Source organism: Dendropsophus ebraccatus, chromosome 1 (genome assembly GCF_027789765.1).
Source record: "Dendropsophus ebraccatus isolate aDenEbr1 chromosome 1, aDenEbr1.pat, whole genome shotgun sequence".
Taxonomy (NCBI): Eukaryota; Metazoa; Chordata; class Amphibia; order Anura; family Hylidae; genus Dendropsophus; species Dendropsophus ebraccatus.
The window spans coordinates 55,866,806-55,879,485 of NC_091454.1; the positions used below are offsets into that span (position 1 = coordinate 55,866,806).

Consider the following 12,680-nt stretch of genomic DNA (forward strand, 5'->3'; position numbering starts at 1 on the left):
ACTACTACCAAATGTATGGCACAGTGCCTGGTAAGCAATGAGGTGCTAGGACAAGGTGGGCACTAGGACATACACACATTTATATTTGCTGCAACTGACTTGTCCGATTCAGTGGCGGATTAAATGTACACTGGGCTGTCCACCCCCATGCGCAAGCCCACTGGCACAGAACCTTAGAGCGACAAGCTCACTTGTGTCAGTACGCCTGCACCGCCTCACTTTGACCCTGCTACCACTGGAATAAAACCTTGTTTTTCTTCCAATAACCTCCCCCTACATAGTAAATACCCCTTCTGTGTAGTCCCCCTAAAGTAAATGGCCCCCTGTGAAGGTCCCCTTATAGCAGATGGCCCCTGTATAGTTCGCTTATAATGGATGGCCCCCTGTGTTGGTCCCCCTTTAGTAAATGACCCCCTGTGTAGTCCCCCTTTAGTAGATGACCCATGTGTGGTTCCCCATAGTGTTTGGTCACATGTGTAGGTCCGTCTATAGTAGATGGCCCCCTGTATAGGTACCCCTATAGTACATGGACCCCTTGTATAGGTGCCCTATAGTTGATGGCCCACTGTGTAGCCCCTCTATAGTAGATGAACCTCTATGTAAGTCCCATATAGTAGATGATCCCCTGTGTAGGTAGATTGCTCCCTGTGGAGGTCATCCCCCTTTAGTAGATGGCCTCTGTGAAGCTCCCCTTAATTAAATGATCTCCCATGCTGTAAATAAATGATTGGTGGGGGTAACAAAAAACAACTGATCCCCCATACGCTCCCCCATTGCTGCAGCTCTACAGGCGCTGTCCTCTGGCATAAGCATCATGTGTTACAGATGCTGCCTGCGCTGGAAGTCCCGCCCGCCTGTCAACACTTAATGATCGACAAAGCGCTGACAAGGGGACAGGACTTCTGGCGCAGGCAGTATCTGTAATGCATGCTGCTTGTGCTGGTAGACAGACGAGAACATTGCTAGGAAAACTGCAACAACGGGAGAATATGGAGGTCAGTTGTTTTTTTCATCATTTGATGTGCGCAGTTTGGATGGCCATTGGCTTTTCTGTATTGTCCCATACAGAGATGCAGGAAATGCCCCTATTCTATTAGAATATAAGTAAAAAACAAAAGAACAAACAGAAGTATGGCCCACTATCTCTTCCACAGTCTTTTTTATAGGGGCCGAATGAGCATTCCTAAGAACTCTTGTTCCCAATAATTGACCTGTGTAAAAGGGCCAACAATCAGCAAAAAACCAAGCAAATTCTCATTTTCAAATTCTGCAGCAGGTCAGCTGTCTTCAAGGGCCCTTACACTTACAAATGTACGAAACAGAAATGTTTTTACAAGACAATAACTTTAAAGGAGTGGTCAATATGTTGTTTTGAACTGTCTTTACAGAGGGAGATATCTATTGGCACTGGGACGTTACTACCACCCTGAGGAATTTACTTGTTCCCAGTGTCACAAAGTCCTTGAGGAAGGAGGATTTTTTGAGGAAAAGGGATCTATATTCTGCCCACGCTGCTATGACGTCAGGTTTGCTCCAAACTGTGCCAAGTGTAAAAAGAAGATTACAGGGGTAAGGACATTAGACAATCGATTCAATACTATTATAAAACTTTGTTTCAAGAACAGAGAACCATAATGTGGGCAATAGTGTTCAGCACTTTGTCATGCTGTGTGATGACACAACCCCAAATAATCTCCAAGCATGTTGGAGATTCTACAGTAATTACAAGTCATGTCATTCTTCTTCCTCATATTCCTCATAAATAAGTGAAATTACACCATATGCCTAAGAAAATCACAGTTTTATCTGAATTGTGGTATTTCCATGTGTGTTTCAGCCCCCCCTAAAAATGCATTTTTAACATTACCTGATCCATTCAAGTTCATGTTGGTCCTGTACATAGTCACTGGCCAACTTTTGTGAAGCACAATTATAATTGACCAGACTATTGATGATTGACTATGTAAGAGGTTATCCTAAAGCAGGGATATTCTTCAACCCTACAGCTGTTGCAAAACTACAATTCTAAAGCTAAAGCTTTGGCTGTCTAGGTGTGGTGTCCCACTGTTAATGTTCTTTGCACCTGTCAAAAAGCTTTGGTGGATGAAGTAGTAAGTTTCCCCACTAGGTGTCAGTATTTTTATATGCTTATATACTTATTTCTATGCACAGCTGAAGAAGGTCATGGGTTAATGTTTATGTGTGTACCATGTGTTTGGTGCTGACCACTAGGAGGTGCTCTTTTCTTCTTTATCTATTCTTTCCCTTCTTTCTCCTGCACACACTCATCCCCACCACTCACAGGCAGGCACACAAAAGGCCCCTGTAGGAGGAGTTCACTGGTGGAGGAAGTGCAGTTCAGTCCTACTTAGGTTCTCAGTGAGAGAGGACACAAAAGACAACCGTTCCTGCGGAAGTTAAGCCAGGGCCTCTCTGATGCCAGGAACCCTGTCAGGTAAACAAGTCATTTGAGTCTAGCCACCAGTGGGATCAGATGCAACTAAAGACCAACAGTTCTTCTATGCAAACAGCCTCTTATACTGTGCAGTGCTAAGCACACACAAGGGAGAGCAGTCACCAAGGAACACCCTGACCCACGTCAGGAACACGTCTCAAATGGGCAGGGCAGTATCCTGAAAGGGAAAGTTCTACAGTAAAGCTGTTATATTTTTATATAAACGCACAGGACTCTGTCATCTTCTGTCTGCACCTATACACACCACCGTACACCTTGGGTTATTTTTCCCCCTTCTGTGGGGGGCAGTACCGACAGTCTGGATGGGTCAGATGCCACTCAGGATTGCAGTGACAAGAGCCCAAGGGACCCGCAACAACCCAGCAGGTTACCGACCATTTGGGGAATACAGCCAGCCTTACAAAACAAGCAGGTATCAACATCACACCTGTGTGCTGGACTAGCACTGGCGTCACAACAACTAACACCTCTGGCTGAGCTGACAGTTTTGCAACAACTGGAGAGCCGAATGTTCCCCATCCCTGCCCTAAAGTGACTATTGCATTTCTCAGGGAGCTGATGAACCTGGCGGTAGTGTGTCAAAAATCGTGGCAACTCGAGGTATAACCAGGTAGCACACCTGGTGTACAGGAATCCACAGGCTGGCATATTAACCCTGAGAACCCTCCAGTACAACTGCCTTGGGTATTATGCCACAACACATGCTAGTTAGGGCTGCTAAACAAAAGAGGGCTAGCTGTTGGAGTTGTTCTTTATGATTCCAGTCGTCTTCCCAATGTACTGTTTTGTTCTGCTTCTAATATGTCTGGCACGGAGGTTCCTGGTTAAGTGGCGGCTTCTTCGATGATACTGATAAATGGCTGTGACATTTACTAGCCTGATGTGTACTCCATTATCTGATTACTTTGTTGTACCACGTACCAGCTTCTTTTCGCTTTCATTCTCAGGAGATAATGCACGCGCTGAAGATGACTTGGCATGTTCAGTGTTTCACCTGCGCGTTTTGTAAAACCCCTATTCGCAATCGTGCCTTTTACATGGAGGAAGGCCAGCCATATTGTGAAAGAGGTAGGATGCGGCCATCTGACATAAACTTTGTGTACTTATGTGATGGGATAATCAGACAGTGCTCGAGCCTTATTTTTCTGTGTTCCTGCTGAAACCTTTCAGAAACAATAACAGGTGTTTTTGCTACTTAGATTATGAGAAGATGTTTGGCACTAAGTGTCGCGGCTGCGATTTTAAGATTGATGCCGGTGACCGTTTCTTGGAAGCTCTAGGGTTCAGCTGGCATGACACCTGCTTTGTCTGTGCGGTAAGCCTTCATGTTCACTGTACACAAACTTTACTCTGCTGTTTTAAATGAAGAAGGTGAGAAAACAACACTTGACTCTGATACTGTCGCCAGGACCTGTAAAGAATATGCCATGGAGCCTATTAGTCTCTAGTCTGTTGACATGCCTGGGACATAGACAGTACCTGAAATACGCTTATACTTAAATTGTTAAGATTACCCTTAAGGTGTTTTCCAATGATAAAACCTATTTTCAGATGTCTAATAAATTAACACATTTTGGTAAATAATATTATTTTATTACTTTTCATGCTTTTTTTCAGCTTCTTATTACTGTCCGTTGCCTTTATTGCCCAACTCTCTTTCTAGTGTACTGTACATCCAGTAACAGACTTCCTGTTATTTCTATATACTGTATCTTGGTGTTTAGCCAAATCTTCTTCCCACTATATTGGAGGATCCTGAGGTTCCTTGAGGGCGGGGTTATAGTGAAGAAGGTGTAGTGAGAGGGAGAATTGGCTGAATTTCTCAAATAGAGTGTACAGTAGGAACAGAATGTGGGGCTAATTAAGACAACAGAGCAGACAGTTTGCATTAAAAGCAGGAGGAATAATAGCTTTCTTTTGTTGGAAAACCTCTTTCAAGCTAACCCAGACTCTCTAAACCAGCCATTTTTTGCTGCATGGGGCCCAATGGGTAATGTATTCATATATATATATATATATATATATATATATATAATATTCTATAGAAGGTCACTGACACTACTCCAATGGTGGGCTTCTGCTAGATTTCCTGGACATATACACAATGTGGACCATGAAAAATTGCAACGGAGGTGCACCTCACAACAAAATCTTATTGTTTAAACAGCTAACAAGGTAGAAAAGCTGAGGGCACTCACCAGTCAGTTGTGATATACTTTATTCCAAAATATAGTTAAAATTCAGTGATACAGGTCACTCTTTAGTAGACGCCAAAACACTTCACAGTATCAACATAGACATGACGGCCATTTCGTGCGCATGCACGCGTTACATTACTAATGAAGCATGCATGCACGCGAAATGGCCGTCATATCTACATTGATACTGTGAAGTGGTTTGGCATCTACTTAAGAGTGACATGCATCACTGTATTTTAACTACATTTTGGAAGAAAGTATTGCAACTGACTGGTGAGTGCCCCCAGCTTTCTACCCTGCTTGCTGTATATATATATATTATATATATATCTGTTACTCTGGAGGTTCTCATCCTACTGGTTTAAAAAAAGTTTTCTTGCTTACTGTGTCTGCACACCAGATTGTATGTACGACGATTCATTCATAGTATGAAATCCCTGTAACAACCCCAGATTTAGTTTCATTATTTACTGTAACAGCCCCAGATTTAATAGCATTATAGCTACAGACTGTGTTCTGCCCTGTTCCTCTGTATTGTAATGTAGCCATGGAGCCTGCACTCAGAAGATTCCATTACTACAGAATTGGACATCACTGCAGCTTGTTCTCATGGTAGTACAAGCTTGGCACAGTGCTCCAGAGGTGCTTGCCAAGGATATAGTTACAGGTTCTTCATGTGTACAGAACATTGTATGCCATGTTGTGCTGTTTCTAATTTCATGCTAATTTGCACAGTTTTCCCCAGTGTCGGTAAGGAAGTTCTCAAGTGAAAAATAACTTCCTGTGAAGGCGACAATTATGTTATGTTTTATTAGATGGCCTCCTTGTGGCTGCTAGAAATTTTTATAAAGAATCCGTGGCCACAAAAACCTCCCAACTAACCTCCTGTAATATTTGGATAGGTTAAAAGGCGCTGACCCTGTAATGTTTATCTCGAGCCATTGCTTTTCTGGGACTCCTGAGCTTGGTGACATGATACAGCAGGACTCATAGCTGCTTCATTTACATGCAATTTACTGACGTATCATCAGTGCTGCAGATTTGATGTAGTAGCAGAATTGATGAGATGTATGTTGACAAATTTAGAGTCTTTAAAAAAGGAGGGCTTTTCATGAATAGTAAAACATGAAGTGGTTTTTAATCCCTTAAAGTGTCACTGTTTTAAAAAAAATTTGGAAGATTGAACGGGGAGAGGACCACGCTTCATCGTGTCCGCTCGCTTATCTGTGTAAGAAAAAGAGTCGGGCTCCATAGACTTACATTATGAGCTTGATTTTTTTTTTTTCTTTTAAACTTAAAGTAGGAGCTGCAGCAGTCTTCTCTTGGCTTGTTATCCCGATCGGTACAGGTCTGTAACGGCAGTGACACTTTAAGGACACCGAGTGGTGAATTACCTATCAACTGCTGTGATCTAAAATATACGCATATATGTGTGTATATGTGTCTTTGTGTGTGTGTATGTGTATATATATATATATATATATATATATATAATATATATATATATATATTTATTTATTTATTTGGCTGTTACAATTGTTTTGGTAGAAAATATGTGATGAAAAGGGAGAAAGAATGGCGCCTTTCTCCATGTGAAGCCACTTAGATACAGCAGCCTTTGGATTTCATAGCCTATTATTTCTGTCATGTTATTGATCACATTTACTAACATGAAAACATGATGATCCTATATAATTATCTGCTTGACTTATGAATTACAGCACTGAGATGTAGCTCTAAAAGTGAACTTTTTTTTTCTTTTTCAATTAGATATGTCAGACTAATCTGGAAGGCAAGACATTCTATTCCAAGAAAGACAAGCCACTGTGCAAGACCCACGCCTTCTCCAATGTGTGATCAGCAGCCCACCTGCGCGGTGGCACATGCACAACTTCACAGACATGCACACCTCATACACACTACATCTGCCTGCATGAATAAGAATAAAGAAGAGCCTTTAGTGACCCACTATATATATACATCAGCTAAGTCTTCAGCGCTACAACAAGTGAAGAAAATGCTGAAAAAAATATATAATCCTTTTGTAATTACATTTCAGCTTCTACTAAAGTCTTAGAGTTTTATAATGTAAAGTGCTGAGGCATTAGCCATACAATCTTATGTCTGATGGAATTGGCAGAGGTTAAACACAGAACAAAGAGTTAAAAAAAAGTCTATTAGTTATTAAAGGTGTTCATAAAGCAAGGAAAAGTGCTTTTACCATTTTTCATCTGACACACCAGCAAACTAGAGGATCCCCCTAGGTTTACAGTACAGCATGCTCATGAACCTCATCACAGTCTCTGTGGGTTTGGCAATAGACATATATCTTTATACTGTAGCTGTACATGGGTCCCTAAGAATGATTTCCTTTGGGGTGCACTGCTAAATTGAACAGTGCTGTCACTTGCAGAGGATATGTATCCTCTATGGCTTATGCTGGGTTCTATTCATCATTCAGTATTTTTGAGAAAGAGATTAATGGCTCATGATAGAAGCATCAGCTGCAGGTAATAGAGGCATGAGTAGGAGAGGCACATGGCCGAGAGAGGAAAAGTTTACAAGAGATAGCCAGTTAGTTTACATATAATGGTTTAAGTAAAATGATGTGGAAGGGGACATTGCCGAGGGGACGTTTACATGAGACACAGTTTACAAACCTTTACCTTATTGTGTGTAGTTATATAATGTGTAGTGCATAGGGAAAGTATTCACCCCCTCCACCCCCATAGTGTTGCATTACAATTTGGAATTGAAATGGATTTTAGGGGGGGTGTACAATTTGATTTATACAACACACCTGCAGCTTTGAAGGAGTCAAATATTTTCATTGCTGCAAAAATAAAAATTAAGACAAAAAAAGCTGAGAACTTTGTGGAGCCACCCTTTTGGTGCAATTACAGATGCAGGTCTGCTGGGGTATGTCTTTTTTAGGTATTGGGATATTCACCCATCGTTTCAAAAAATACTGCTACAGCTCCTTCAAGTGAAATGGGTCGTGTTTTTGTACAGCAATCTTCAAGTCATGCTTCAAAACTGAACTGGGGTCTTGGTGTTGACAATGTAATTCCAAGGTATAAACATTTCCCCTTCAAACCACTCCAGTGTAGCTTTAGCAGTATGTTTAGGGTCATAGCCCTACTGGAAGGGAAACCCCTGTCCCAGTCTCTAATCTTTGGCAGGCAAAGGGGCCTTTTGGATGGCCCAATGCGCAGACGTTTGTGGCCACAACTGAGCACTGATCTGTAAGATTGGTGTTCATTTCCATTGACTTTACACAGCATGATTGATTGAGCACAAGCGGTCACCGTAACATTTCACTATAAATTTTACTGCTGCACAAAAGATCAAATCAGGTACACTCATTAGCCACAATCGGCCCATGTAAAATAGATTTTCATCAAAAATTGGCTTATATTACGGTTATCCATATTTTGGGAGTTTCATGGCAGGGGAGGTGAATACAGATATACTCCAACTTTTTATTTATTTATTTTTGTAAACAAAGGGGGAGATTTATGAAAGGGTGTAAATATACACCTGGTGTAAACTGCCCACAGCAACCAACCACAGCTCAGCTTTCAGCTCTGGTAAAATATAAGAGGAGCTGTGATTGGTTGCTGTGGGCAGTTTACACCAGGTGTATATTTACACCCTTTCATAAATCTCCCCCAAAGTGTTTTCCGCTGGAAGAACTTGGACTATTGTGTCAGGTCAGTACCTAAAATCTAAACTAAAGTCCATTTGATTTCCCACTTGTAATGCAACACAATAGAAAAAAAAACATGGGGGGAATACATTATCTATAGAGGATTCTTGTTACAGTTTTAGGACATCAGGCAGAGCAGCTATAACAGATATAGTTGGTAAAGAGTAAATGTTCTCTCATTTCCTACAAACATATGTAGAGGCTTTATCTATCCTAAAAGAAATAGCATTTCAGATGCACTGTGCATAGGATACAGCCATGTTCTAAAACTGAATTGCATAACTAGCAGTATGGGTATAATATCACTACTAGAGATGAGCGTGCAAGATTTGATTCCCTGTGGCTGTATCCATGTTTTCCAGGCAGCCTTAGGGCTGCAGCCACTGGCAATCACATGCTGCACACTTGGGTTTGGACGAACCCGAGCGTGCTCAAGATTTGCTCATCTCTAATTACTACTACTAGTAGGTCCTTTATAACACAGACCTGTTTAACAACCCTGGTTTTCTTTGAGGGGTTAGCTGAGAGTAGATAAACATGCCTGCTCCCAAAAACAGCGTCACACATGTCCTAAGGTTGTGTGTGGTATTACAACTTGCCTCCATTCACTTTAATGGAACAGAGCTCCAATACTACCTACAAACTGAGGAGTGTTGCTATTTCGGGAAGGAAGCAGCTTTGTATTTTTTTTTTTTAATCCTTGACAACCCCTTTAACTAATCTGTATGCTGTATTGGATAACAGACCAGGCCGAAATGGTCTCCTAATGTGAATCCTTGTGTGAATGGTGAAATGTCAGTAGGTTGCTGTAAGCGTTCTACACAGTAGACTTGGCAGCATATGGCTGATTGGCAGGGGTTTCTGTCATTTCATATGGTTTTAGTCCGTGCCAAAACCTCATAATATAACATAACTTTGACCCTTATTTAAATAGGCAATATTTGCATAAATGTCTTAGATTTTTAGATTTTTCTACATACTTTATCAGGTTGGAAGAAAAAAGGAAACTATATATCATTTCCTGAGATAAGAGCAAGGCAGTGAATTATTGCTCAGTGATGGCTGCCTAGCGGTATACACTCCAGTCATTTACCTGCCTGTGCTATAATATTGATGGAGGCGTTCATCAGACTGATGTGCTGTCAAGAATGTTGTTTTATCTTCAAGGTCTCACTATTTGTCACTTTGCTTTAATGTAACACACAAATAAATGCTTCTCTGTTGATAAGCTATTAGTGTACTGTTTGCTCTTCTATTTTATTAGGTGTGAGTGGTTCTGTAGCAGATGATATTCGTGTAATGGCAGAGGACATAGGGAGGGAGTTTATTAATGTGCCAGTCTATTCCCTAGTCAAGCATATACCACATTCATCAACAGTGCACAAGCCCTGGGAAGTTATTTTTTGTCAAAGGACTTCATCACACTCTCTGAACCAAGATCATAAACACTATTTTATGACTAAATACACAGATATATCAAATGATACTTGAGGAAAAGAACTTGAGGATAAAGTTTGCTGCTGTCATCACTGACTCACCAGAGTGCATAGGGATTCATTCTATTAACAAGGGAGAACGATAGCAACCAAGCTGTCAGTTTATTCATTTATTCCCAGGTGCAGTGGTAAAAAGGGATTGTAGAGGTTGCAATTGCAACCTGGCCTATCGACCCTTCTCATACTAAGTCCTTATATACACAATCCATACTGCGATCTGAAGGAGGAGGATTGTAGCACGGATCCCCTAGTCGGCTGGCACGGTTCCCCCCTACCCACCCCCTGGCAACAGAGATGACAGGAGCGCATGATGTGCGCTCCTGTCATTTCATTTACTACTCACCTATTCCCCTGTACTGACTGGCTATGCACGCTCACCGGAAGTGGTCTGGACTATGTTGGCGGGAGAAGAAGGCAGCAAAGTCCTGGCCACTTCTGGTGAACATGAAGCCGTCGGGTCCAGGGGAGTAGGTGAGTGGTAGATACGATGACAGGAGCGCACATCATGCTCTCCTGTCATATCTACTGCTGGGCGGCAGTGGGAGCAGGTAGAAGAGAGTATGTGCTGTCAACTTAAATAACAGATCCTAGATGTGAATGAATGAAATATTCTCATTGAATAGTTTGTTCTGTACAAAGTTGAATGTGCTGACAACAAAATCACACAAAAATCATCATGGAAATCAAATTTATTAACCAATGGAGGCCTGGATTTGGAGTCACATAAAATTAAAGTAAAAAAACACACTACATGCTGATCCAACTTTGATGTAATGTCCTTAAAACAAGTCAAAATGAGGCTTAGTATTCTGTGTGTGGCCTTTACGTGCCTGGAAAACCTTCCTACAACGCCTGGGCATGCTCCTGGTGAGGTGACGGATTGTCTCCTGAGGGATCTCCTCCCAGACCTGGACTAAAGCATTCGCCAACTCCTGAACAGTCTGTGGTGCAACGTGGATGGAGCGAGACATGATGTCCCAGATTTGCTCAATGGGATTCAGGTCTGGGGGACGGGCAGGCCAGTCCATAGCTTCAGTGCCTTCATCTTGCAGGAACTGCTGACACACTCCAACTACATGAGATCTAGCATTGTCCTACATTAGAAGGAACTCAGGGCCAACCTCACCAGCATATGGTCTCACAAGGCGTCTGAGGATCTCATGCTGGTACCTACTGGCAAACAGGCTACCTCTGGCGAGCACATGGAGGGCAGCTCGGCCCTCCAAAGAAATGCCACCCCACACCATTACTGACCCACTGCTAAACTGGTCATGCTGAAGGATGTTAAAGGCAGATCGCTCTCCACGATGTCTCCAGGCTCTGTCACATTTGTCACGTGCTCAGTGTGAACCTGCTTTTTATCTGTGAAGAGCACCTGCATGGTGTTGGGCTGTGAGCACAACCCCCATCTTTGGACGTTGGGCCCTCACACCATCTTCATGGAGTCGGCTTCTAACCATTTTTGCAGACTCATGCGCATTTGTGGCCTGCTGGAGGTCATTTTGCAGGGCTCTGGCAGTGCTCCTCCTGTTCCTCCTTGCACAAAGGACGAGGTAGCGATTCTTCTGCTGGGTTGTTGCTCTCCTACAGCCTCCTCCGTGTCCCTTGGTGTAATGGCCTGTCACCTGGCAGCGCCTCCAGCCTCCTGACACTACACTGGCAGACACAGCAAACTTTCTTGCCACAGCTCGCATGGATGTGCCATCCTGGATGAGCTGCACTACCCGAGCCACTTGTGTGGGTTGTAGAGTCCGTCTCATGCTACCACAAGTGTGAATGAACCATCAACATTCAAAAGTGACCAAAACATCAGCCAGAAAGCATAGATACTGAGAAGTGGTCTGTGGTCCCCACCTGCAGAACCACTTCTTTTTTGAGTGTGTCTTGCTAATTGCCAATAATTTCCACCTGTTTATTCTATTTGTACAACGGCATGTGAAATTGATTGTCAACCAGTGTTGCTTCCTAAGTGGACAGTTTGATTTCACAAAAGTTTGATTAAAAGGAGTTATATTGTGTTGTAAGTGTTCCCTTTATTTTTATTTTTTTGTATAAACACCTGTACTTTGTAACTAACCTGTACACAGAAGCTGACGTGCACACTGACACAATCCTGTACACTCAGCTCTGCACTGTATGCTATACACATGGCTCTGGGTCTTTTAAATGGGATCTGTCACCTGTTTTATGATGGTCATACCAATGACATGAGCATTTGCTTGAGAGCTGCTGTTAACCAGTTCTTGACAGGGAGCTGTAGGTTTGCAGTTCATGACTACGTTGGATGACAGAGCAATTGGACATCATTGTTAGGACTAGTGACAGATTCCAGTGACCCAGTGATGCAGCTGAAAGTTACAAACATGTCACAGCCTCTAGCTGACAAATACTCAAAAAAGTCACCTTATAGGGGATCTGTCACCATAAAGCCATGCCTGAATTACTGTAATGCATGGATTGCAGAAAATACTGTTTCCGAATATGTATTTTCTATTTGTTCACTCACTTTCTTTTCCCCACAGTCCACAAAAACAACTGCACAGCAGACTGCTAGATGCTTCATTGGAGCACAAAGACCTTGTAAAATGTATTTTATTATTTTACACCCATAGCAGGTTGTTAATTATTGAACCCATTTTATGTTCATTCTGAGAACAGCTTTCTATCCCCCTGTACGCATGCAGGCTCTGCCATTGTGGGGGGGGGGGGGGGGGGTTGGGAGTTGCCAGTGCACATTAGATAGCCAGTCGATCTCAACAAACTATGTGTATGGCCAGTTTAGTTGTCCTGGGCATACACAT

General features: G+C 42.4%; 1 protein-coding gene across 6 annotated transcripts in view; it reads left to right on the plus strand.

The window, feature by feature from the left end:
- The window catches only part of PDLIM7 (PDZ and LIM domain 7), a 77,959-nt gene extending 68,348 nt beyond the window's left edge, over positions 1-9,611 (plus strand). For all 6 annotated transcript variants that reach the window (XM_069971315.1, XM_069971354.1, XM_069971324.1 and 3 more), the window contains 4 exons: positions 1,389-1,569; positions 3,424-3,544; positions 3,676-3,791; positions 6,445-9,611. In XM_069971315.1, the coding sequence (XP_069827416.1) occupies positions 1,389-1,569; positions 3,424-3,544; positions 3,676-3,791; positions 6,445-6,531 (505 nt within the window). In that variant the 3' untranslated portion in view covers positions 6,532-9,611. The remainder of the gene's footprint in view (positions 1-1,388; positions 1,570-3,423; positions 3,545-3,675; positions 3,792-6,444) is intronic.
- Positions 9,612-12,680: the final 3,069 nt, after the last annotated feature.